This window comes from Bactrocera dorsalis, chromosome 1 (assembly GCF_023373825.1).
Source record: "Bactrocera dorsalis isolate Fly_Bdor chromosome 1, ASM2337382v1, whole genome shotgun sequence".
NCBI lineage: Eukaryota > Metazoa > Arthropoda > Insecta > Diptera > Tephritidae > Bactrocera > Bactrocera dorsalis.
In genome coordinates, this window is record NC_064303.1 from 67,594,634 (window position 1) to 67,622,410 (window position 27,777).

At 41.0% G+C, this 27,777-nt stretch overlaps 3 protein-coding genes and 1 pseudogene across 5 annotated transcripts in view; 2 read left to right on the forward strand and 2 right to left on the reverse strand.

Moving 5' to 3' along the window:
* LOC125775402 (uncharacterized) overlaps window positions 1–27,777 on the reverse strand; it is a 335,512-nt gene that overhangs the window by 277,641 nt on the left and 30,094 nt on the right. The gene's annotated exons all lie outside the window — the stretch shown is intronic.
* The window catches only part of LOC105228375 (galactosylgalactosylxylosylprotein 3-beta-glucuronosyltransferase S), a 75,347-nt gene continuing 57,318 nt past the window's right edge, over window positions 9,749–27,777 (forward strand). The window contains exon 1 of one of the 3 annotated variants that reach the window (XM_049445877.1): window positions 9,749–10,141. In XM_049445877.1, the coding sequence (XP_049301834.1) occupies window positions 9,901–10,141 (241 nt within the window). In that variant the 5' untranslated portion in view covers window positions 9,749–9,900. The remainder of the gene's footprint in view (window positions 10,142–27,777) is intronic. The other 2 variants (XM_049445878.1, XM_049445879.1) reach the window with 2 other exon arrangements.
* LOC125775565 (uncharacterized) lies at window positions 10,148–15,610 on the forward strand (annotated as a pseudogene).
* LOC125775568 (uncharacterized) lies at window positions 22,483–23,007 on the reverse strand. The gene has a single exon (XM_049446218.1). It carries the CDS (start codon window positions 23,005–23,007, stop codon window positions 22,483–22,485), a length of 525 nt encoding a protein of 174 aa, XP_049302175.1.

Genomic DNA, 27,777 nt, shown 5'->3' on the forward strand with positions numbered 1-27,777 from the left:
ACTCAGATCAAGGCAGAAATTTCGAATCTTCCATTTTCCAAGAAGTCTGTACATTATTGGGCATCCACAAGACACGGACAACAGCGTTACACCCACAATCAGATGGGATGGTAGAGAGATTCAACCGAACGCTCGAAGAACATCTGCGGAAAATCGTTGATAAAGACCAACGGAATTGGGACAAGCGCATCCAGATGTTCCTGCTGGCGTATCGTTCAGCGAAGCACGAGACAACTGGTTACACGCCGGCAAAGATTATTTTCGGATCTGATCTGCGACTCCCTGCTGATCTTAAGTTTGGAACGAATCCTACAGCTGTAAGAAATGATGGAGATTATTGTTCTGCCTTAAAGGAAGAAATGAATGAATTGCATCTAATGGTAAGACAACATACGCATCTGATGAGCAATAAGATGAAGGACCGGTTCGATCAAGCGGCAAATTCAAAAGGTTTTGAAGAAGGTGATCTGGTCCTGTTGTACAATCCACTTCGAAAGAAAGGCTTGTCCCCGAAACTGCAGACAGCCTGGGAAGGACCCTATATGGTGATGAAACGACTTAATGACGTGGTATACCGCATACAAAGAAATGGAAAAGCACGATGTAAAATGAAAGTAGTACATTTGGAGAGGCTCGCCCCATTTGGTTCAAGAGGATTTGTGCCTAATCGGGACGATTAGGCTTTAGTGGAGGGCAGTGTTACAAAAAGTAGTATTAAGTTTTATTTGTATTGCTATATGCATCCCTGATTATGAACAATAGCTGTAGGTATATGGAATAGCATTTGTCTTGTTGTAGACATCTGGCGCCACGGCTGTCTGCTTGTCTAGGTAAACAATTGCTGAGTCTGGCGCCGCACTGTCTGCTTGTCTAGTTAAACAATTGCTGAGTCTGGCGCCGCGACTGTCTGCTTGCGTCTGGCGCCGTATAGCCGTATGTTCTGGTAATTTCCAGACGCGATATTCTAGAAGGACACGTCGGCATCAGCGAGAAGTGCGTGGCTATATAAGCCGTGGCAGCGCCAACGTAATCAATCAGTGCTAAGAGTAAACTGCTATAGTGTAGACGAGTTGTGAAATAAAGAGTTGTTGAATTAAATTAAACAGTGTTGATTTTATTTGTCAATCCAGAGATACGAACCTAACAAAGTAAACTAGCAAGAGTAAATTCGTAACAATATATATTAATTTCTTTTATATAGAGAAAATGAAAGAGGTTAACAAGGAGAAAAAGGTAAGCATTGTGAATTTAATGTTGTGTGTATAATTAAAAATTTTAATATTACAGAAATCATTTGGACCATTGGTAAAATTCAAATCTATTGCGTGCAGCAACCAAATAATGGAGTATGTTTTAAATTATTAAAGTTAAATAGTGTATATTTAATTCAAATATTTGTTATGGATTGTGCATTTTATTTTGATTATATTATTAAATAAAGAGAAATAATAAAAAAACTGAGTTTTATTTCAAAGAATTTAATTTGCTAGATGTAACAAATGGGTAACAGATAATCTTGTTACTGCTTGTTCTTCCTAACATGCTTATATGTTAAAGGTAACAAACTGATAACCAAAATAATAACACTAACAGATATTCGGGCAACAAATACTTTTTGTTATCCATAACACATGGGTAAGCTAAGCGCAAACAAAATAATTTGTTACCCGTAACATACTGTGAAGAGATTTGCTAACAAATGTGTGTATTCTGTTAGAACAAGGCAGCATGGGATATTTGCCATTGGTTAGAGCGAGATAACCAATGAACATCAAATAGCTATGTGTTACTTTTTTCCCACTCTCTGAACAAAAGTAACAAATATTTTAACGAATGCAAAAGTGAACAATAACAATTCGCTTACACGTTTGCTAACAACTACCTGTCTTGCAGGGAGAGAGATGAGGAAGAGTGGTGATGCCACTAATATGTAAAATGTAAAATTATTCACAGCTCTTACAAACTTGACGTTATTTTAACTTTGAACAAAATATTAAAATTTCATTGAAGTGCAAGGTATTAGTATGGCCACAACGTTGTGTACACGCAAAATGGACAGCTGTGTTGTTTTGTTTTCATTTCACTTTCGTACTCTCGTTTGTCGTTTGTCGACTGTCGTCGTTTTGTGTTCAGTAGGTTATTATTCTTCATACGAATCACGAAAAACAATATGATTGAAATGTCATCTTTGAACGTACGGTAAATGAATAGGATTGCCATCTGTCCATATAATTTTTTTTTTTAATATAAGTATAGTGGTATTAATTATATGTATTAATTTTTTTTTTGAACGATGCAAAAAAAATGGTTTTTTGCCAAAAAAGCGGTCCGATGGCCCATAGTGCATTGTTTAGGATCGTGAGGTTTGTTTGACTCAAAATTTCTAGCATGAGGCGACCACGGTGATTTGTAATTCTGCTACCCCAAGCAGTAGACCATGCGTTAAAATCACCCGCTATTATTATTGGCGATTTGTTTCTGGTCTCTAGAGACAACTCCAGGAGAAAATCTTAAAATTCTCTAATTGTTGCGATAGGACGAGCATAGCAGCTTACAAAATATATACCTTGTATCTTCGCCCATGTAAAGCCATTATGAGCATCTTTGGAGCGGGATGAGAAAGCATGTCCTGTGCAGGCCCATATTGCTGCCTTACCACTTTCATCTTTACACCAACAGCTTTCCGAACGCTGTCTATATGGCTCGCTTAGTAAGACGACATCTATGTTCTCTTCTTGAACTGTTTGTTTTAGCAGATCTTGTGCTGCAGCGCAGGGATTAAAGTTTAGCTGAAACAACCTCATTTTTTCATTGTTTTCATCATTTCTTCGTACTTCGAATATGTCGTACTTAAGACGGAGTGCTCTCTTTTGCAAAGCATACAGCTCGGGGCATTTGTGCACACTTTTGCTACGTGCCCTGCAGCTCCGCAGCGTGTACAGAGAGCTGACCGATCAGTCTGACTGACACATTTGTTTGCTACATGACCCACTTGAAAGCACCTAAAACATCGGGTAATGGGTGAGTATTCTCTAAGACGACAGATAGACCACCCTATCTTCACTTTGCCCAATTTTAGTGCAACTTTAGCGTCTTGAACGCGCAGACAAATAAGAACTATTTGTGTGCCACTTCGGGTTTTCCTCATATTTTTGACGCTTGTTTTCTCCAGGTTTTGGAACCCACACTATTTTGTAGTGCCTCGCAGACTTCTTCTGGTGTTGTAATATCGTCCAAGTCCTTACACACTATTGTAACGTTATGGGTTTTTGGCTGTATCAGCGCCATTTCACCCACCGCTCCTTCTAAGATGGTTTTAAATGATTCGGCTCTCTTGTCTGCCTGATTTTTCAACTCGATGAGTAGGTCTCCTTTCATCGTCTTCCGTATGTAGGTCACGTTTGATCCCAACTCTTCAAGCCCCTTTTTTTAGTTATAATGATGGCGTCCGGTTTCATTCTAATTTTCTTCTAAATCGGTTTCTTCCTTTTCACAACGTCCACCCATTTGTCACCCGCGCCATGTTGACCCGTAATATTTTCCTGTATTACTTTTGTGGGCTCACTGGTCATTTGTTGCACCTTCTCAGTAGCTTTTTTCGGTTTTTTCGTTGGGGTAGGTCTCCCGATACTTCACGTAGCCGCTTTGGGGTATTTAGCTCTTTAAAAATATGAGATAGCTGGTTTGCTTTCTCAACCATAATTTTTTTCTCCGGCTTCTCGGCTTTTTTATATAAGCTCATTATGCTACTCAGTAAATCGCGCACAGCTTGATTTACGTGCCTTTGACCAGCCATCATATTTTCCAACTCTTTAATTCTACAACCCAGCTTGTTAAAATGGTCGGAAGTATCATTATTTAGTGAATTCTCTTCACTTCTGCTTACTCGATCAGCAGTTTCATCGCTAATTGTTGATCCAGCAGCAGTGGATTCCTCATTTCCGCCGTTAGGAGGCGTTCTCAAATTTTTAGAATTCCTCCGGAAAGGATTCTCGGGTGTACGCCCCATACCATTCTCAGAGGCCATACCTCAGTGAGAAAATAGTCTGGGTACACCTGTCAATCAGTATGTTCAATCCCTACCGCTACAACTCTACTTATATTTTCAATGGTTGGCAACGCCTAACCCAAAAGCAAAACGAAAAAGGGAGAAAACGAAAACGGAGAACAGCTGATTAATCAAAACAAAATGGCAGATTAATAAAAAATATTTGCACGTTTTGATGTAATTTGCTGTTAGTAGGGGAAATGAAAAAATTTGCAAATTTGCCACGAAAAAGGACAGGTATGTACAAATAAATTTTTGTTTAAAACAAATTGTACTTATCTATTTCTCTAGGCTTATTATCCACTTGAATCCTCCGGTTTTCCGGTAAATCTTCTTCTTCTTAATTGGCGTAGACACCGCTTACGCGATTATAGCCGAGTTAACAACCGCGCTCCAGTCGTTTCTTCTTTTCGCTACGTGGCGCCAATTGGATATTCCAAGCGAAGCCAGGTCCTTCTCCACTTGGTCCTTCCAACGGAGTGGAGGTCTTCCTCTTCCTCTGCTTCCCGCGGCGGGTACTGCGTCGAATACTTTCAGAGCTGGAGTGTTTTCATCCATCCGGACAACATGACCTAGCCAGCGTAGCCGCTGTCTTTTAATTCGCTGAACTATGTCAATGTCGTCGTATATCTCGTACAGCTCATCGTTCCATCGAATGCGATATTCGCCGTGGCCAACGCGCAAAGGACCATAAATCTTTCGCAGAATTTTTCTCTCGAAAACTCGCAACGTCGACTCATCCGCTGTTGACATCGTCCAAGCCTCTGCACCATACAGCAGGACGGGAATTATGAGAGACTTATAGAGTTTGGTTTTTGTCTGTCGAGAGAGGACTTTGCTTCTCAATTGCCTACTCAGTCCGAAGTAGCACCTGTTGGCAAGAGTTATCCTGCGTTGGATTTCTAGGCTGACATTGTTGGTGGTGTTTACGCTGGTTCCAAGATAGACGAAATTATCTACAACTTCAAAGTTATGACTGTCAACAGTGACGTGAGTGCCAAGTCGCGAGTGCGACGACTGTTTGTTTGATGACAGGAGATATTTCGTCTTGCCCTCGTTCACTGCCAGACCCATTCGTTTTGCTTCCTTGTCCAGCCTGGAGAAAGCAGAACTAACGGCGCGGGTATTGAGGCCGATGATATCAATATCATCGGCATACGCCAGCAGCTGTACACTCTTATAGAAGATTGTACCTGCTCGATTAAGTTCTGCAGCTCGAACTATTTTCTCCAGCAGCAGATTGAAAAAGTCGCACGATAAAGAGTCGTCTTGTCTGAAACCTCGTTTGGTATCGAACGGCTCGGAGAGGTTCTTCCCGATCCTGACGGAGCTTTTGGTGCCGCTCAACGTCAGTTTACACAGCCGTATCAGTTTTGCGGGGATACCAAATTCAGACATCGCGGCATAAAGGCAGCTCCTTTTCGTGCAGTCGAAAGCAGCTTTGAAATCGACGAAGAGGTGGTGTGTGTCGATTCTCCTTTCACGGGTCTTTTCCAAGATTTGGCGCATGGTGAATATCTGGTCGGTTGTTGATTTTCCAGGTCTAAAGCCACACTGATAAGGTCCAATCAGTTCGTTGACGGTGGGCTTTAATCTTTCACACAATACGCTCGATAGAACCTTATATGCGATGTTGAGGAGGCTAATCCCACGGTAGTTGGCGCAGATTGTGGGGTCTCCTTTTTTATGGATTGGGCATAGCACACTTAAATTCCAGTCGTTGGGCATGCTTTCGTCCGACCATATTTTACAAAGAAGCTGATGCATGCTCCTTATCAGTTCTTCGCCGCCGTGTTTGAATAGCTCGGCCGGCAATCCATCGGCCCCTGCCGCTTTGTTGTTCTTCAGGCGGATAATTGCTATTCGAACTTCTTCATGGTCGGGTAATGGAACGTCTGCTCCATCGTCATCGATTGGGGAATCGGGTTCGCCTTCTCCCGGTGTTGTGCTTTCACTGCCATTCAGCAGGCTGGAGAAGTGTTCCCTCCATAATTTAAGTATGCTCTGGGCATCGGTAACTAGATCACCTTTGGGGGTTCTACAAGAGTATGCTCCGGTCTTGAAACCTTCTGTAAGCCGCCGCATCTTTTCGTAGAATTTTCGAGCATTACCCCTGTCGGCCAGCTTATCGAGCTGTTCGTACTCACGCATTTCGGCCTCTTTCTTCTTCTGTCTGCAAATGCGTCTCGCTTCCCTCTTCAACTCTCGGTATCTATCCCATCCCGCACGTGTTGTGGTCGATCGTAACGTTGCGAGGTAGGCAGCCTGTTTTCTCTCCGCTGCGACACGGCACTCCTCGTCGTACCAGCTGTTCTTTTGCCCTTTCCGAAGACCCCTGGTTTCGGTTGCAGCTGTACGTAAGGAGTTTGAAATGCCGTCCCACAGTTCCCTTATACCGAATTGTTGATGAGTGCTCTCAGAGAGCAGGAGTGCAAGCCGAGTAGAAAAACGTTCGGCTGTCTGTTGTGATTGCAGCTTCTCGACGTCGAACCTTCCTTGTGTTTGTTGGCGTGCGTTTTTTGCTGCACAGAGGCGGGTGCGAATTTTGGCAGCAACAATATAGTGGTCCGAGTCGATGTTAGGACCTCGAAGCGCACGCATTGTAATCTAGTACTACAGATAACCATATTTCGGGCCCCTGCGAAGTCGATCAGCCTCAACCCATTTGGGGATGTTTCGTCGTGGAGGCTGAATTTACCGACCGTAGTGCCAAAGACACCTTCTTTGCCCACCCTGGCGTGTAAGTCGCCAAGCACGATTTTCACATCGTGGCGGGAGCATCTCTCATAAGTGCGCTCCAAGCACTCATAAAAGGCATCTTTGGTCACATCGTCCTTCTCTTCCGTCGGGGCGTGGGCGCAAATCAGCGATATGTTGAAGAACCTCGCTTTGATGCGGATTGTGGCTAGACGTTCATTCGCCGCAGTGAATGATAGTACTCGGCGACGAAGTCTCTCTCCCACCACGAATCCAATACCAAACTTGCGCCCCTTTATATGGCCACTGTAGTAAATGTCACAAGGACCTACTTGTCTCTGTCCTTGTCCCGTCCATCCCATTTCTTGGACGGCGGTGATGTCAGCCTTTATTTTTACGAGGACATCAACAAGCTGGGCAGCGGCACCTTCCCAATTAAGGGACCGGACATTCCAGGTGCATGCCCTCAAATCATAGTCCTTATTTCGTTTGCCATGGTCGTCATCAAAAGGGGGGTCTCTCATCCGAGGCTTTTGGTGGTTTTTCATTGGGGGTGTTTTTTACTTGGCGGGTCCCAAACCCAGCGCACAACCCTATGCAGGGGATGTTTCGCCTTCTCACGTTAGCTCGCCTTCAAACGGATGTCCTTAGGCTACCCAGAGGATACTTGGTCAAAGACCAGAAGTCGTGAGCTGCTTGAGTCATATGCAAAAGAATCGTTTCTGGCCACTCCCAAATGAATGGCGATCAGAGAACTTTCCTCACTTGCGTGAACTTCTACACATGACTCCATCCTCAAGAGAACTTTCCTCACTTGCGTGAACTTCTACACATGACTCCATCCTCCTTTCCGGTAAATGCTAATACAAAATCTAGTGTGCTGTCACTGTAAAAACTGGGATTATTCCGTGAACAATCCAAGAGCGCCAAAAAACACTTCCACTTCACTCAACACTATCACTATATTGTATGTATATGTCTTTTTATTCATACGTAGGAGTAAGTAAAATGTACAAAGACCGTAAGTGTCATTATTATTGTCGGGTCGGCTTTAGTATACGATCCCACGATTTCAGGGTTAAAAGTGGTATGGTTGGATAGAGCTGATGCTCCAGATTAAAAAAATATTGTTGCCGCCGCAAATTTATAGTTTTCGAGATATTTGCATTTAAAGTTGAAAATTTTGCAAATTTTATCTTGCAATTTCTCGATTGCTAGTAATTATTTAATTCATATTATGCACTTTTTATGCACTTATACTTCATTACATTGTTTCTACATATTTTTTCCAGTAATTATTTAGTTATTTGCTTAAAATAAGCATTTTATATTTTACACAATTTTCATTTCATGCACAATAACAAAAGTATTCCGTGTTGACAGATAATAAGTGTTGCCATAATTACACATTTATCAAACGAATAAAAATGAATAAAAAATAGGACTATACCCCAAATACATAAATCATTGCCCTTTTTCTTGATATATCAAGATTTTTGATACACCCCGGTGTTGGATCGGCCAGAGTTATTTTTTTTTGAAGTGCGGCCGAAGGCCGCCAACGCAAAAAGGACTTTTACTCAAAAAAACCTGACATACCCCCGTGTTGGATCGACCAGGGCTATTTTTTTCGAAGCGCGGCCGAAGGCCGCCAATGCAGAAATAAGTCGGACGCGAATGGACTAACGTTTACCCTGTTTTACCTTTGTTGTATTGCAAATAATCATTATGATCCTTTTATTAAATTATTAGATTAAACATACTTATAAGCCTTAAAACTTTTTTTATTACAATGGAAAATTTATTTCAGATGGTATTTGTTTTCTGCGTTTGAGTTTTTATATCCATTCTTATTCATTTGATAAATGTGTAATTATGGCAACACTTAATATCTGTAAACACGGAATACTTTTGTTATTGTGCATAGAATGAAAATTGTGTAAAATATAAAATGCTTATTTTAAGCAAATAACTAAATAATTACTAAAAAATAAATATGAAGAAACAATGTAATAAAGTATAAGTGCATAAAAAGTGCATAATATGAAATAAATAATTACTAGAAATCGAGTAATTGCAAGATAAAATTTGCAAAATTTTCAACTTTAAATGCAAATATCTCGAAAACCACAAGTTTGCGGCGGCAACAATTATATATTTTCTTAATCTGGAGCAGCAGCTCTATCCACCACGTTTAACCCTGAAATCGTGGGATCGTATACTAAAGTTTCCCCTTATTGTCATAAAAAAATGGTTATATTTTTAATTAATGAAGTATAATTTCAACATCTAAAGAAAACAAAAAACAAAGAAAATATTGATTTTGAAAGCACGCGCCATACATATTCGTAAAGTAGAATTAAAAACGAGTATTTTAAGACCTTTCCCGTGAAAATTGGTGCACGTTTTCGGAAAAGCCGCTCTCTTGAACCTTTACCGAATATACATACTATATTGTTTACAATTATGTGTTTTTTTTTTTTGTGTTGGCACTTTCATGTACCTTTTTTTACCTTTATTAACTATAAAGAACCTTTCTAACATTTTTCAAGCTATAATTGAGAATGTGAACACTTTTATACGAATAATATGGGATTTAAATTTACTAAACACGGGTAAGTAAAACTGCATTATAACATTATAAAATATACATATTATTATTACCCTCATATATAACACATATATGTATTGCAATTGTTTATAACAATAAGATCATATCTCAATATTATAACAAATTTATTATAATGCTATATAATAATTTAAAATTGCGTTCAGTGTACTACGTAGTAAATTAAAATAACAAACAAAGCCAATTTCGCATTGTAAGGTTTCCTTTCTGAACACAATTTTGTGAGGAAATTATGAATATTTGAGCTATTTAAATCAAATTAGGAGAAGGAAAATCTCGTTAAATACAAAAACCTCACAATGGCGAAAGCATCTGAATAGGGCTGTCAGAGATATATACTATGGACAAACATCGATGGATACCGCCCATCACTAGTATCGATTATTTTTTGAAGATATGCATTAGAGTCAAATGATTGACTTGTGAATGAGAAATTTGTTTGCAAACAAATGTATAAAACTGTGATGTGCGTTATTATTAATTTCTATGCTTGTGATGTTTTCGTAAACTAAAATTAATAAGAATTATGACGAACCAGTTGACCCGGCATAAGCAAGAAATCCGAAAGCAAAATGTCTTTTATCCCAATAGAATATCTGCTGACCTAATCCTGGGTAGTGCTAATTTCCCATCAAACCATGCATGGTCAAAAAGCAGTATAATTCCAAAGGTTGGTGTACTTTTTGTTGTCATTTGCTTCCTTCTGTATGTTTTATGGGGAACTCTTGATGTTACTATTGCTGACTGCACCGAGTGCAATTTCTCAGGTAATTATACCTAAATTTAATAATATTTTGTATTATAAGTGCAGATAATATAGGGAAAACTTGAATAAAACCGCACGATTCCGATTACTTTGGCGGATGGGTAAGAAAAACGAGTTTCCGTATAAATGGGGTATGTAGTACGGATAGGGAAGTTTCTTCAGAGGAGGAATATGCAAAAGTAGGGGTTGAGTTTAGTATCGCGCCGGTTAATTTTGGCTCACTGTACCTAAACGAGTGAACCAAATTGAAAATTTTAAACACGCATGTATGCTTAAATTATCGAACTTTATTTTAAAACATATTTTATAAAAATCGGTTCACAAATTTTTCCACAAATTCACTTTAAAAAATGCTATTTTTTTGCAAATTTCTAAATATATGCTAGTGTATTTTCATCTGTTGTGCATTGTACGAAACCAATTGTGGATACATTTTCACGCACATATATTTCTTATGAATTATAAAAACCACTAGTAATGTTTTTAATTAATTTTCATTGTTAATTTCTTTGTAAATCTTTACATAAAAAACACCTTTTTCTGCATTGGGTTCAAAAATGCGAAAAACCAAAATGACTGCCTAATTTGAACTGTCAAATTACCGAGAAAACACGAAGAAAAGGGAATAAATTAAACTCACTTAGCAATAAATGTATGAAGTGAACGCGAAAAGGTGTACAATGCTAAAATACTGTGGATGGCGTTGCCGGTGTTGGACCGGCCAGGGTTATTTTTTTAAAGCGCGGCCGACGGCCGCCAACACAGAAAGGAGTGCTACACGAAAGTACTTCGGTCAACCCAGGTATTCGCTCGACTAGGGCTCCCCGGATCCTTTTGTATCATTAATAGATGCAATTAAATATGTATATACATTGCACTGAAACATTTTGGTTTTTTTTTATTTTGATTTCTTGTCCATACAGTTTGTATGGAAAAATGAGCAAAAACACTGCACAATCAATGCTGATGTAAATAATGATAATTTGTTGTTAAAAAAAACCTTTTTGTAGAACGTTCAATTTCCTACAAAAATAATTCGGTGCAGCAGCAATGTATCAATTGGTTTCGCAAAGAAAAAATTAATTGCAAAAAGTACGAAAACTCCATTTTATTTAAATGGGAAATAAATCGTCGTTGCGGCACGGGTTATTATCAATATTAAGAGCTCATATGGGTTTCATAATTTTTTTAGGGCATTTAATAAAAATTTTGAGGCCGCTGCGGACTCAAAAATAAATTTGGGAAATAACGGACACGAAACTGATGAAAACAAAACAAAACAAAAAATAAAAACAATAAGGAGTGCTTCCCAGTCTCACAAAACAAAAGGCAAGGTGAGAATGTACCATGCGAAAAAGGACCATCTATTCAGACTGGTATTGACCGCAAAGTAAATGTAAAAGAGGAAATTGAGTCCAATTTCACCCCGATACGCCAAATGGTAAAAATCCAGAAATCCTAAATAGCAACAGATTTGCATGGGAAAACAAATCAGCAACTCTTGGTTCCCCCCACAGTCTGCTCCGTGTGTCAGACCGTCATACGTCGGAACGTTACATCAGTTAAGTGTAATTCCTGCACTGGCTGGTGTCACTTCTCGGTGTGTTCCGTTCAGATCTTATGAGTTGTGCCGGTTTCAACGTAATACGTGAAGATCGCGAGCGAGATAATGATGGTGGCCTAGCCTTCATATTGCGCAACACCGTGTAGTATCGTCTAATCGACGAATACATCGACCGCAGGGATACTACCCTAGAATGTCAGGGTATAGCTATCTGGTCAGGCGACGTCGAGCTCGAAATATTTAATATATACATCCCCCAGTTACATGTGGCCCTACAGGATATCACCCGAATATACGCGCCCTACTTCGTGATGAAGGCTATTTGGTTCTAGGCTACTTTAACGCGCACCACGATCTTTGGCATTCCTGCCTGTCAAATGATCGTAGAGGGATGGAGCTGGCGGAACAGATTGACGATTCGAACTTCTGCACAATGAATGACGAAGCCCCCACCAGAGTTATGGGCACCTGTAATAGCTCGCCAGATATTACCATTGCTAGCGGTGGTCTGATAAACCAGAGTTCGTAAAACCATCAAAATACGCTCTTGCTCTGATGAGTAATATTCCGCAAGAGAACATCATTTCAAATACTCAGGAGCGCAAGCTTAACTAACATTCTCATCACAAAAAAACTCCTCACGTATTTGGCTCACTCATATATTAGCATGAGCGAGAATTTTTAAAAGATAACTATTTGCCTAACGCATCATCTTTATTTTTATCGCTCTGAGTGTTCAAGTGATGCGAAAAATAAAACTCATCTTTTTTTACTTGTCATTAGTATTGCCTCTTATTTAAAGAAAAAAAAGCAAAAGCCAATTTTTGAAAACCTGCCCATTTTTAACTTATAAAGTTTTAAGCTAACAATACTGCAATGCGTCTTAATCCAAACTGACAATTGAAAAAACGCCGAGTATGGAAAAACCCATGACAAAAAAAAAAAAACAATCATTGTATAGAGAAATTCTCTTACAGAACAGTATTTTTGTATCGTCTTCCTGATTAAAATTATTTACATACACACAATACAACTTAAATTAACGGTTAATCATGCATGTACCCAAAACTGTTAATATTTACACCAACAACAATTAAACTTTAACATAAATTTATAAATATAAGAGAATAAGAAATTGCTCAAGAGCACTCTCTGCGGCATTACTGAGTTTATCAGCGATACAAAATACTGAGTGTTGAAACCTGAGATGAGAAAAAGAAACTTAGCGCTCTTGTGAGGGGTATTATTTTGAGGAGCACGTACGTTAGCGGTAAATATTAGAGCGAAAAGATAAGATAAGTATTAAAGAGAAATATTCTAGAAGAGCACTCTTTCCTTTGAACTCACAATTGAGGAAATCAAAATTTATTGCTCCTCAATTGTGTTTTACTGAGGAGGAAGATAGAAATTTTACTCCTCAGTGATGAGTATTTGCGAACTCTGTGATAAACAGCATAACCTGGCGACCTATGCTAACTCTCGCATCAGACCTTCTGCCCATAATTAACTCGATCGAGAATCCTCCCGATTTTGTTTCTGTGGACAACCGCACCTTCATTAACTTTAACAAATCTAATTGGGTCGGCTTCACAGAATTTACTGAGAGCACCTTCAACGCTCTACCTATTCCTATGGACGTATGCGTTGGCGAACGTCAATTCCGTAAGGTGATCGCAGCTGCTACCGCTCGCTTCATCCCGACTGAAAGAATTGCGAAATTCCGCCCTAATTTCCCAGCCAAAGCAGCCGTTTTAGCTAACGAGCGCGACACCTTACGCCATGCCGATCCCGGGGATCCCCGAATAAGGGATCTCAATTTGGAGATTCGGCGTATGGTAAATCATCAGTAACGGACGGAATGGATAGAGCACCTGAAGTCCTGCAACCTCTCCACCGGTGTGAGTAAGCTTTGGGCTACTGTCAAAGCTTTGTCTAACCTTGAGAGACATGACGACCGAGTTGAAGTTCAATTCAATGGTCATGCCTCTTCGGACCCGAAGGAGTGCGCGAGCTAGGCAGTTTACGCTGCACCCTTCGGTAGACAAAGCTAAACGATGTGTTAACCGATGGCTGCGCAAAATGCCAAACGAAGGCGCGCCCGTTACTTCCACCGATGAAGAGGTTCCGAATGTTATCAATAAAGCAAAATCCTCTAAATCCATTGGTCCTGATGGAATTAACATGTTAATGCTAAAACATCTAGGCTCGAAGGGAGTAAGTTATCTCACCACGGTCCTCAACATGTCACTGACCACTCTTCAAATACCCGATGTGTGGAAAATCGGATGAGTGGTCCCACTACTGAAACCTGGGAAACCCGCCAACAAAGGGGAATCTTATCAACCGATAACTCTACTCTCCTCAGTAGTGAAGACACTTGAGGCCTTGCTGCTCCCTAGCCAGCCACCAGCATGGATTCCGAAAAGTGCCTTTGATAGTCTATGCTCCTTCTCTCTCCATACGACCGATTATCGCCAAGGTATAGAGCGGCAACAAAATCCTCAAGTCGCTAGCCGCAGCACATGGGAAAAAGACAAAGAAACGATGTTGGCAACATACAAGGCAATCGGCCGGTCCTTAACTACGCAGCACCAATATGGTCGCCTGGATGCAGTGGTACGCATATGAGGAAACTTCAGACCTGCCAAAATACTGCACTGTGGACCACGACAGGATGCGTTTTAATGTCTCCCATCGAACACCTTCATAGAGGGACGCTTATGCTCCCAGTAAAGGAGCATAATGAACTACTCTTCAAGAGTTCCTTCTGGGATGTTTTCGCAGACCGAATTATGGACGCAACTAACTTCCGCAACTAACTTCCACAGTGGAGCTATCAACACCTTTGCCGACTCCCTTCCCGTGAATGGCATTCTTGGAGTCAAACCACCACTTATTGCAGACGAAGAGCTCAAGTTGCCGCGAGAAAGGCGAGTGACCCTAGCGCAACTTCGTTCTGCATATTGTAGTAGATTAAACTCCTACTTATCCAGAATAGACCCCGACATACCCAGTGTATGTCCTGCATGCAACGAGTCTCCGCATGACACTGACCATCTCTTTGCATGTCCTACAAACCCCACTCATCTAACACCCGCTTCCCCTTGGTCCGACCCCGTCGAAACAGCACGTTTCCTGGGCCTCCCGTTAGATGACGTCGACGACAACGTAGATAACCCATACCATCCCAACGAAGGTTGATAATCTTTAAAACAACAACAACAAAGCACTGGAAGATTATGGTTTTAGCATTGAATCAGTAGTAAATATTTTTAACAGGAAAAAAGTCCCACAACCAATGTTTAAAATAGAATTGATGCCAAATTGTAACCAACTGAAGAAAAATGTAATACACACGATTTACAATTTAAAATACCTGCTCCATCGCAGAATCATTGTTGAGGAACCACATAAGAGAGATGATCCAGTACAATGTACAAACTGCCAAGAGTGTGGACTCACGAAAGCATATTGCACTCTACGCAGTGTCTGTGTGGTGTGTGGTGATCTACATCCTACTTCGAAATGTACTCTCAAAAAAGGGGATTTAAATAAAGAATGCAGCAATTGTAGAGGAAATCACACTGTAGCATGAAGGTCTTTTATATAAGATTAAAAACATTCTAGCTTTAGAATTGTATAAAGCATTTGAGTCTTATTTAAAAAAAAATAGACAATTTATAGTAAAAGTGGGAGATTTCATATGTGATAAACGACAGATAACGGCTGGTGTACCACAGAGCAGTGTTTTAGGCCCAACTCTATACATCACATATACAGCAGATCTACCTACAGCTAATAATGTATTAACATCAACTTTTGCAGATAACACAGCTTTAGCGAGCCGTAACAAATTATGTGGCATTTGTAGCATAGCATAAAGAATATTAGCCAAGCACTTAAGGTCTGTCGAAGAAAGGCTAGCCAACTGGCGTATAAATGTGAATAAACAAAAGTGTAAGCATGTTAAGTTTTCGTTAAGACCAAAAATGTGTCCGGCAGTAAAAATGAAACACCTCGAGAATTGTGAATTTGTTTTAGCGGAATCATGCTTTAACACTGCGGCAAGGACAAGCTAAATTTATTGCAAAAGGTTTCGATGTATCCTACGAAGCTATCCGAACCCTTCTTCATATTCATGACCTGAAATGGCACAACACAATGAAGAAGCCTCTGCTGATTGAAAAATTTGTGATAAAGCGACTCGCTTGGGCGTATGAGAATATTGATAGAGATGCATTGTATTGGCCGTCGCAGTCGCCCGATGCGAACCCTATTGAAAATATGTGGGCATATATTAAACAGAAGCTTCGTGGAAGACGCACACACACTTTGAAGCAGTTGTCTTACGAAATTCGTCGGATCTGGCGATCCTTGCCACTAGAATACTCCGTCAAATTAGTAGAAAGCATGCCTCGGTGAAGCAATTCGACGCCGGTGGAGACAGGACACATTATTGACCAAATTGCGTCATTGTTTGTAATGTATAAAATGTATATATAAATATGAAAGTTTCATAACTTTTTTTTTTATAAATTAACGCTCTTACTTGACGGACTGTATATATCTAAACTCGGAGATCACCCAAACCTTTTCGCTAATGCCAAATAATTGTTAGGCTTTTAAAACAAAAAGCAGATTCAATAAAAAAAGATAATGCAAAACAAAAAAAAAAAAATATCGTGTGATGAGTAATATAAAATCTTTCAGAATTTTTATTATCATGATAAATCCCTGATGTGTTATTTATTTCTTGTCATTGTTACTGTATGAACCAAAACAATTGAATAAAAAAACTTATATACTGAATAAAAGTAATTTTTGCACTATCTTATGTAAAATAAATGGTTTGAAACGAATTAGCGAAGAAACACGCATTTTAAGTAGTTGAATTTTTTAACTTTAAATGCAAATATCTCAAAAACAATAAGCCAGCGGTAACGATATATTTTCTTGATCTGGAGCAACTCCTCTATCCGCACATGAAGGTATTGATAGCTCCGCTGTGAAAGTTAGTTGCGTCCTAAGTCGCGTTGGCGTATTTTTCGATGTCATCGACGTAATTGAGGAAAGACCTCTTGATGTTCCTAAAAGGCGGTTCCGCTCCAAGCAGGTTCAGCCGTTTGTGAGTTATAAATGGTGTAACTTAACACAACTTCCTTTTATATATCGCACTTGTTAAGTTAAAGTGTAACAACTCAAAATTTGAACATTTTCAGTAGAGACGAAAAACTGTTTCCGTAAATATTAATAATATATTACAAAGAAAAAACAATGTAATTGCACGAAAATATCATTAAAAATAATATAACCGTTGTTTCATTTTTATTTGTTTAGTATTTGCACGAAAATAACAAATTTTTGAGTTATTACTCTTTTCCTGAAATTTTTTTATATACATAGTGGTACAATGTACAAGTACAAGTGGCACAATTCAAAATGTTAAACTTTATGTCATACACTAACGAACCAATTTGATAAAACACTTGGAGACAACTAAAAATGTAACTCTTTAGTTGAGTCGAAAGAAGTCATTCTGAAAACAAAGAGAGAGTCATAACGGTTTTTTTTAAGAAAGACTAGGCAAATCACTGAACGATTTTTACAGTGGGTAGAGATGACCACTGCACATTATTTTCTTGCAAAAAACTAAAATGTGGAAATTTTGAGTTGTTACACTTTAACTTAACAAGTGCGATATGTATATAGATATACATTCCCCCAGTTACATGTTGCCCTACACAATATCACCCGAACGTAGGCGCCCTACTTCGTGGTGAAAACCGTCTGGTGACTTTAACGCGCACCACGATCTTTGGCATTCCTGCACCTGACCTAGCCTAGCTAGGTCTGATAAATAGCATAACCTGGCGACCTATGCTAACTCTCGCATCAGACCATCTGCCTATAATTATCTCGACCGAGGAACCTAACCATTTTGTTTCTGTGCACAACCGCACCTTCGTTAACTTTATCAAAGCTTAATGCGTCGCCTTTACAGAATTTACTGAGAGCATCTTCAACGCTCTACCCATTCCTACGAACGTATCCGAAAGTCGTTTCTGCAAGGTGATCGCAGCAGCTACCGCTCGCTTAATGCCGGCTGGAAGGATAGCGGAAATCCGCCCTAATTTCCCAGCCGAAGCTGCCGTTTCAGCTAATGAGCGCGACACTTAACGCCATGCCATGAAGTTCAATTCAATGGTTATTCCTCTTCAGACCCGAAGAAGTGCGCGAGCTATTTTAGCCGGCAATTTACACTACACCTTTCGGTAGACAAAACCAAGAGATGTGTTAACCGCGGGTGTGCAAAAAAAAAACTTTCACCGATCAGGAGGTTCAGAATGTCTTCAACAATGCGAAATCGTCTAAATCCATTAGCAATGATGGAATCAACATGCTGAAGCTAAAGGCTCGACGGAACTAAGCTAAATTACCAAGGTTTTCAACCTGTTTGCTCTTCAAATACCCGATGTGCGGAAGGTCGGAACAGTGGTCCCACTAATAAAACCTGGGAAACCCACCAACGAAGAGGAGTTCTATCGTCCGATAACTCTACTCTCCCTATTACTAAAGAAACTTGAGGCCTTGCTACTCCCGACCTTCACTCACCACCTGAGCCTAGCCACCCCAGCACTTAGCAACATAAACGCTCAGATAGTTCGTGGCCTCAACCAGAAACCACCCTGTGAGAAAACGATCATCGTAGCGTTTGAGTTGTCAAAAACTATTGACACATTCAACCACACAACGCCACTGCAGGACATTGAGAAAACTACGCTTCTCCAGGACTGAAGAGGTGGATAATGAACTACCTGAAGGGTCGTCAATGGTCCGTACTATTTCGAGGTGAAACATCTAAAATGCGAAGAATTAAACAGGGTGTTCCGCAGGGTGGTGTCCTCTCCCCTTTACTGTTTAACTTCTACATCTCGAAACTCCCGCAGCCACCAGAGGGGGTTTCCATAACTCCGTACGCAGATGATTGCACGATAATGACGTCGGTCAATGGAATCGATGACATGTGCTCAAAAGTAAACGGCTATCTCTGCGACCTTTCTCGCATCCTTACTGCACGGAAACTAACACTTTCCCCCATTAAATCTTCAGAGACCATATTTACGAACTGGACAAAGGAGTACATACTTGAACTTAATATTGCAGTCGATAGCGTTAAGATTCCGACTGTCAATAATCCTAAGGATTTAAGTGTAACTTTTGATAGTCTATGCTCCTTCACTCCTTATTATTGCCAAGGTATAGAGCCGCAACAAAATCCTTAAGTCGCTAGCCGGCAGCAAATGGGGAAAAGACAAATTAACGTTGTTGGCAACATACAAGGCAATCGGCCGGAAGGTCCTCAACTACGCAGCACCAATATGGTCGACTGGATGCAATGGTACGCAGATGAGGAAACTCCAGACCTGGTAGAACACTACACCACGGACCACGACAAGATGCCTCTTGATGTCTCCCATTGAACACCTACATAATGAGACGCTTATGCTCCCAGTTAAGGAGCATAATGAACTCCTCTCCAAGCAGTTCCTGCTGGAATTTTTAGAAATCATCCTTTCAGCCACCTGTTTGGAGCGGAACCGCCTCCTAGGATTATCAAGAGATTTTTCCTTGACTACGTCGACGATATCGTACAGTACGCCGACCGGACTTCGGACGCAACTAACTTCTGACAGGTACTGACCGCCATTCACAGTAGAGCTATCAACACCTTCACTGACTCCCTTCCCGTGAATGGCGTTCTTGGAGTTAAACCACCACCCATTGCAGACGAAGGCCTCGAGTTACCGCGAGAAAAGCGAGTGACCCTTGCGAAACTTCGTTCTGACACTGGCCACCCCTTTGCATGGCCTGCCGACCCTACTCATCTAACACCCTTTTCCCTTTGGTCCGACCCCGTCGAAACAGCACGTCTCCTGGGCCTCCCGCTAGATGACGTCGACAACAACATGGATAACATGGATTACCATCCTCACGGGGATGGATAACCGTTGGAACAACAACAATATGGAAACTTCTCTGGTGGCTGCTAGAGTTTCGAGATGTAGAAGTTAAACAGGGAGAGGGCATACCCTACGAAACCTCTTGTTTAATTCTTCACAGTTTTGATTTTTTACCTCGAAATAATAGGGGTGGTTGTCGACCGCTCAAGTAGTCCATGGTCCACCTCTTCAGTCCTGGAGGAAGTGTAGTTTGCTGAAGCGGTGTCTGATTAATAGTGTCAAAAGCTTTTGACAAGTCCAACGCTATGAGGATCGTTCTCTCACAGGGTGGTTCTGGTTTCGCATTCTGAACCTCTTCATCGGTGAAAGTAAGTGGTGCGCAGTCGTTTGGCAATTTGCGCAACTGTCGGTTAACACATCGCTTGTTTTCTTTACCAAATGTGAATTGCCGGCTAAATTAGCTAGCGCACTTTTTCGGGTCCGAAGAGGCATAACCATTGAATTAAATTTCAATCCGACCATCATGTCTCTTCGGGTTAGACAAAGCCTTGAGAGGAGATCAAAGCTTATTCACACTTTTGTTGATTTATCAATCGCCGAATCTCCAAATTGAGATCCCTTATTCGGGGATCCCCGTGATCGGCATGGCGCAAAGTGTCACGCTCAATAGCTAAAACGGCAGCTTCGGCTGGGAAATTTGGGCGGAATTTCGAAATTCTTCCAGTTGGGATGGAGCGAGCGGTAGCTGCTGCGATCACTTTGCGGAATCGACGGGGTGCAGATTGCACTAATGTCGCAGAGGTGCGTCGTCAACTATCTCTTAAGGCCTGAGCAGGACTTAAGATGGCTCCATCCATTGCATGTATTACACCTGGCCGAGGTGGAGTATGTAATGTAATGGGTATGTGCTGATAGGGAGCCTTTCCAAAGGAGGAATATGCAAAAATAATGTTGGTAAAACTTATATTTTTAAAGTATTCCCGATTAAAAATTCAAAAATTTGTATTAATAACACATGGTACTTCTGCTTCATTCATTTACAATTATGAGGAAAACGAGCGTTGCCACATCTTAATCACAAAATATTAAGCATTTCCAACGACAGCGCTTTCTATGTTTGTATTTTCGCGTGATTATTTTTTTATATCAACTATAATAAAAAATGTCCAACATTTTTCAACCTATAATTGAGTGAGTGAGACTTTTTCCATACACTGTAAATAAACTATCTTATTATTAGAAAAGTTACATTATGTAATATAACATTTTTATATCATTTTATAATTTATCATTTTGCTCTAAAAAGAATCCTTATCGAGTCAATACCCGAGTGACTGAAATACTTTTGCGTAGTTTCTGTGTTGGCAGCTTTCGGATAAACACTAATCTTGTCCGGCCCAATACTCAGTGTGACTGAAGTACTTTGTTGTTGTTTTAACGGGATTAATAATCCCCGTTTCGATGGTAAGGGTCGTTTGTGCTGTCGTCGACGTCATCTAACGGGAGGCCCAGGAAAAGTGCTGTTTCGACGAGGCCGGACCAAAGGGAGGAGGGTGTTAGATAAGTGGGGTTCGTAGGGCATGCAAAGAGGTGGCCAGTGTCATGCGGAGACTCGTTGCATGTGGGACATACATTGGGTATGTCAGGGTCTATTCTGGATAAGTAGGAGTTTAACCTACTACAGTATCCAGAACGAAGTTGCGCTAGGGTCACTCGCGTTTCTCGCGCCAGCCAAAGCTCTTCGTCTGCTATGGGTTGTGATTTGACTCCAAGAACGCCATTCACGGGAAGGGAGTCGGTGAAGGTGTTAATGGCTCCGTTGTGAATGGCGGTCAGTACTTGTCGAAAGTCTGTTGCGTCCGAAGTCCGGTCGGCGTACTGTATGACGTCGTCGACGTAGTGTACGAATGACCTTTTGATGCTCCTAGGAGGCGGCTCCGCTCCAAGCAGGTGGCTGCAGTTGTGATTTCTGCGAAAACATCCCAGCAGGAACTGCCTGGAGAGGAGTTCATTATGCTCCCTGACTGGGAGCATGCGCGTCTCACTGTGGAGGTGTTCAATGTGAGACATCAAAAGGCATCCCGTCATGGTCCGAATGCCGTATTCTGATAAGTCTGTAGTTTCCTCATCTGCGTGCCACTGCATCCAGGCGACCGTATAGGTGCTGCGTAGTTGAGGACCAGCCGGCCGGTTGCCTTGTATGTTGCCAACAACGTTTCTTTGTCTTTTCCCCGTGTGCTGCGGCTAGCGACTTGAGGATTTTGTCGCGGCTCTACCTTGGCGATAATCGCGGTCGTATAGGAAGAGAAGGAGCATAGACTATCAAAGGCACTTTTCGGAATCCATGCTGGTGGCTGGCTAGGCTCAGGCGAAAGTCGGGAGTAGCAAGGCCTCAAGTGTCTTCACTACTGAGGAGAGTAGAGTTATCGGTCGATAAGATTGCGATATCTTACTCCCGTCGAGCCTAGAGGCTTCAGCATTAGCATGTTGATTCTATCAGAGACAATGGATTTGGAAGATTTTGCCTTGTTGATGACACCCTGAACCTCCTCATCGGTGAAAGTAAGTGGCGCGCCGTCGTTTGGCATTTTGCGCAGTCGTCGGTTAACACATCGTTTAGCTTTGTCTACCGAAGGGTGCAGCGTAAACTGCCTAGCTCGCGCACTTCTTCGGGTCCGAAGAGGCATGACCATTGAATTGAACTTCAACTCGGTCGTCATGTCTCTCAAGGTTAGACAACGCTTTGACAGTAGCCCAAAGCTAACTCACACCGGTGAAGAGGTTGCAGGACTTCAGGTGCTCTATCCATTTCGTCCGTTACTGATGATTTACCATACGCCGAATCTCCAAATTGGGATCCCTTATTCGGGGATCCCCGGGATCGGCATGGCGTAAGGTGTCGCGCTCGTTAGCTAAAACGGCTGCTTTGGCTGGGAAATTAGGGCGGAATTTCGCAATTTTTCCAGTCGGGATGAAGCGAGCGGTAGCAGCTGCGATCACCTTACGGAATTGACGTTCGCCAACGCATACGTCCATAGGAATAGGTAGAGCGTTGAAGGTGCTCTCAGTAAATTCTGTGAAGCCGACCCAATTAGCTTTGTTGAAATTAATGAAGGTGCGGTTGTCCACAGAAACAAAATCGGGAGGATTCTCGATCGAGTTAATTATGGACAGATGGTCTGATGTGAGAGTTAGCATAGATCGCCAGGTTATGCTGTTTATCAGACCACCGCTAGCAATGGTAATATCTGGCGAGCTATTACAGGTGCCCATAACTCTGGTGGGGGCTTCGTCATTTATTGTGCAGAAGTTCGAATCGTCAATCTGTTCCGCCAGCTCCATCCCCCTACGTCGTTTGACAAGCAAGAATGCAAAAGATCGTGGTGCGCGTTAAAGTCGCCTAGTACTAAACGGTTCTCACCACGAAGTAGCGCACCTATATTCGGGTGATATCCTGTAGGGCAAAGTCAGAGGGGGAGCTATGTTGCCTGATTGAGCTCCTGGGGACCGTGGAGGTCCTCTGTTTGCCACTCGAGTTGAGTGGCGGCGCGGCGCGCGAAATATGTGCAGATTGCACAGCCGTAGAGGCTTGTGTCGCAGTATTGCGCAGGCAACATGGAGCCACGTAACGCGTGGTCCACTCCCTATGAGTCTTAAGGCCAGAACAGGTCCTAAGATGGCTCCATCCATTGCATGCATTGCACCTGACCGAGGTGGAGTTTGCATGGAGCCGTTTTGCGCATACGCAGCAGAAAAATTCCTCCGGGCCCGGGTTGGACTCAATGCCAGCACGAGTCAGGAGGATACGGGGAAACCCTGCTGCAAGGCGTTGCTCTAATGACGACAAACACAAATTATTACTCACCGGTCCAAACGGGGTTAGATCGCCGAAAAAACAGCCCTTGGTCGGATGGAATCCGAGTCAATTCCGGTACGTAGAACCGGCTATCGTGGGAATTGACTGAATAGGACAGCCAGGGACCTAATTCGATGAGTACAGTTGGTATGAAACAGCTTCACATATAGCATTGATATAAATCAATTGAGTCAGTCAGATTAAACTGAAGTACTTTCGCAAAGTTCTCCTGTCTGCGTTGGCGGCCTTTGGCGGCGCTTCAAAAAGATAACCCTGGTCAAGCCAAAACTCGGTGAGTACTTCAGTCACGCTGGGTTCGGGTAGTACTCCTCTCTGAGTTGGCGTTCTTCGGCCGTGCTCTAAAAAAAAAAAATAACTCTAGTCGAGCCAATACCCGAGGTAACCTAAGTATTTTATTATTTTATTACGTACTAAAGGAGCCGCCCACGTTTTACTGTGACTGATACAAAGGTAGTAGTACTAATACCATCTACATCAGGGATGAGCATATTAGCAAACATGAAGAGGGAAGTGAGAGCAACGTATTTTCCCACACCATGTTTACAAATGAGAGCGCACGCATATATGGGAAGTTGCACTGTGGGTAATAACTGTAAAATTGCCTAGCAATTTTAAGTTTCTTTGTAACTACTATAAATGTATAAAATGTAAGACAAATAACAAAAAGTATAATAAATATTTTGATTTGATTTGATAAATGATTACTAATTTTTTTAATATGTCTTTATATCAGCATTTAAAATATATAAATTTGGTTAAATCTCATTTGATATAGCTCCACACATTATTGTACCAAGTACCAAAATTTAAATCAGATAACCTACTTCTTATTTTACACATAATTTTTGAAGCAAAAAGTTTCAAACCATGTTATTTCTTTAAACTTCCTTATAAAAATTAATTTCAAAAATAACTTCAGTTTATGAACCATTGTTTCTTCAAACACATATGACCAAATGAATCTTATGAGAGCGCAATGTAAATAATTACCCAACAACCCTTCTACCACCCGCCAATCCTAGAATTTCCAACGACTCAGCTGATTGCTCTCTCACTATTCAATATATTTGAAATTTTCTTAAAATAACTCAAATTCAGAATCGAATGCTTTATTTACAAATATATAAACTAGTTTTAATAGTTTGATTTCAGTTTTGATATTTTTTATTATGAAAAATTATAATTGAAAACTTCGATGTGTACAAAACTACATATGCGTATTGAGTAATGGCAACATTGTTCGAATGAAAACGAGAACAAAACGCTTGCCGCTCGTGGCGAAGTGAAAAGATGTTTCTGCCATTAGCGTTTGTATTCTATTTGTGTGTGAGAGTGGCTAACTCAATCACTAATGCCATACCGCGCAAATATATTTTTATTTGATGATTTCTTATATTTTTGAAAATATGTGCTCCCTTTCTATTTTTAAAATTTAACAAAACAATTGTAGAAAAAAACCTCAATTCTTTGAATATTTTGATAAAACAACCAAACTGAAAATATCACAAATCATATATTTATATAAGCATTTTCATTAAATGGAACTGCAATATGTTTAAACACAATATATAAATATAATGGTCACAAGTATCTTTTCTTTTTTATATATGCAGATATGCATATGTACGTATAAAAGCCCACAACTTGAGAAAAGTTTGCCCAATTGTAACTAAAATGAATTTTTACAACTGGCATCACCACCATTAACTGATCTATCACATGTACAGTGGTGTGATCAAAATAGGAACAACTATAGGTGTTGTGAAGTTTTAAAATGTGCTGTTTTCTTATTAAATAAAATTGTTTTTAGATACAAATATAACTTACCTATATATTTTTTCCTAACAGTAATTAGAATTTCCCACCATGCAAAGGTAAATAAAAACAAATTTTAATGCGAAACTCTAAACCCTGCAAATCATGTTTACCTCTTTTTGTTCACACAACTGTACAATTCCGATATGAAGTAAACTTCCGCTCTTTAATTTGTGTACAATGTCAGTATTGCCGCAACCACTCTGCGATGAACATTAAATTACGGAGGAATGTAATTGATTTTTTTCGCAACTTGTTATGCCCTTCTCTCCGTAAATTGATATTCCCCTCATCTAGCCCCCGTGCGCACTTTGCTAACTTTGCGGGCTAAAAATGTGCCCATCCCTGATCTACATGATTTCTATTAGTTAGATTATAAGTATTAGTTAAGGAATAATCGCATTTTTGGTGAAGCAACTTGTGTTATTTTACAAAAAAATGAATTAAAAAGCATTTCGTGCGTTAAGAAGGAATTGGTTTTTGGGGTAAAAATACTATTGAATTTGGGCTGTGCATCAGTAAAATCAATCGAGTCCAATCGATTGTCAGTCTAGTGGACTGCATATTAAGAAACGGTTTTCAAGCGTGGAAAGACAAAAAAAATCGGCTGTCAAGGTTATGGCATCAGTCTTTTGAGATGCCCGTGGTATATTATTCATGGAATGATAAATGAGCCAGTTTTAATTCATTGCACTGTGTATTTGATTGCAGTTCTATTTTACCATTCCCAATATTTAGCAATTTTATTATTTTTCAGGAAGTATCAGTTTGAAATTGTACGTATATACTGTGAGCGTCAAAAATAAGTAAACAGCAGATCTATCAATATAAAAGTGCTTATTAAACAAAAACTAAACACGTCTTTGGAAACCGTTACTATCCCAGAGAGTGAGTGTAGTAAAACATATTTTTTATATAATTATTGTGTTTTTTTGAGGTTCTTCTTCTTAATTGGCGTAGACACCGCTTACGCGATTATAGCCGAGTTAACAACCACGCGCCAGTCGTTTCCTCTTTTCACTACGTGGCGCCAATTGGATATTCCAAGCGAAGCCAGGTCCTTCTCCACTTGGTCCTTCCAACGAAGTGGAGGTCTTCGACTTTCTTTGCTTCCCCCAGCGGGTACTGAGTCGAATACTTTCAGAGCTGTAGTGTTTTCGTCCATCCGGACAACATGACCTAGCCAGCGTAGCCGCTGTCTTTTAATTCTCTGAACTATGTCAATGTCGTAGTATATCTCGTACAGCTCATCGTTCCATCGAATGCGATATTCGCCGTGGCCAACGCGCAAAGGACCATAAATCTTTCGCAGAACTTCTCTCACTCGAAAACTCGCAACGTCGACTCATTCGTTGTTGACATCGTCCAAGCCTCTGCACCATATAGTAGGACGGGAATTATTAGTGACTTATAGAGTTTGGTTTTTGTTTGTCGAGAGAGCACTTTGCTTCTCGACGAACAGGTGGTGTGTGTCGTTTCTCCTTTCATTGGTCTTTTTCAAGATTTGGCGGATGGTGAATATCTGGTCGGTTGTTGATTTTCCAGGTCTAAAGCCACACTGATAAGGTCCAATCAGTTTGTTGACGGTGGGCTTTAATCTTTCACACAATACGCTCGATAGAACCTTATATGCGATGTTGAGGAGGATAATCCCACGGTAGTTGGCGCAGATTGTGGGGACTCCTTTTTTATGGATTGGGCATAGCATACTTAAATTCCAATCGTTCGGCATACTTTCGTCTGACCATATTTGAGAAAGAAGCTGATGTATGCTCCTTATCAGTTCTTCGCCGCCGTGTTTGAATAGCTCGGCCGGCAATCCTTCGGCCCCTACCGCTTTGTTGTTCTTCAGGCGGGCAATTGCTATGCGAACTTCTTCATGGTCGGGTAATGGAACGTTTGCTCCATCGTCATCTATTGGGGAATCGGGATCGCCTTCTCGTGGTGTTGTGCGTTTACTGCCATTCAGCAGACTGGAGAAGTGTTCCCTCCATAATCTAAGTATGCTCTGGGCATCGGTGACTAGATCACCTTTGGGATTTCTACAAGAGTATGCTCCGGTCTTGAAACCATCTTTAAGCCGCCGCATTTTTTCGTAGAATTTTCGAGCATTACCCCTGTTAGCCAGCTTCTTCTGTCTGCAAATGCGTCTCGCTTCCCTCTTCAACTATCTATTCCATCCCTCACGTGTAGTGGTCGACCGTAACGTTGCGAGGTAGGCAGCCTGTTTTCTCTCCATTGCGACATGGCACTCCTCGTCGTACCAGCTGTTCTTTTGCACTTTACGAAAACCAATGGTTTCGGTTGCAGCTATGCGTAAGGAGTTTGAAATGCCGTCCCACAGTTCCCTTATACCGATTTGTTGACGAATGCTCTCAGAGAGCAGGAGTGCAAGCCGAGTAGAAAATCGGTTGGCTGTC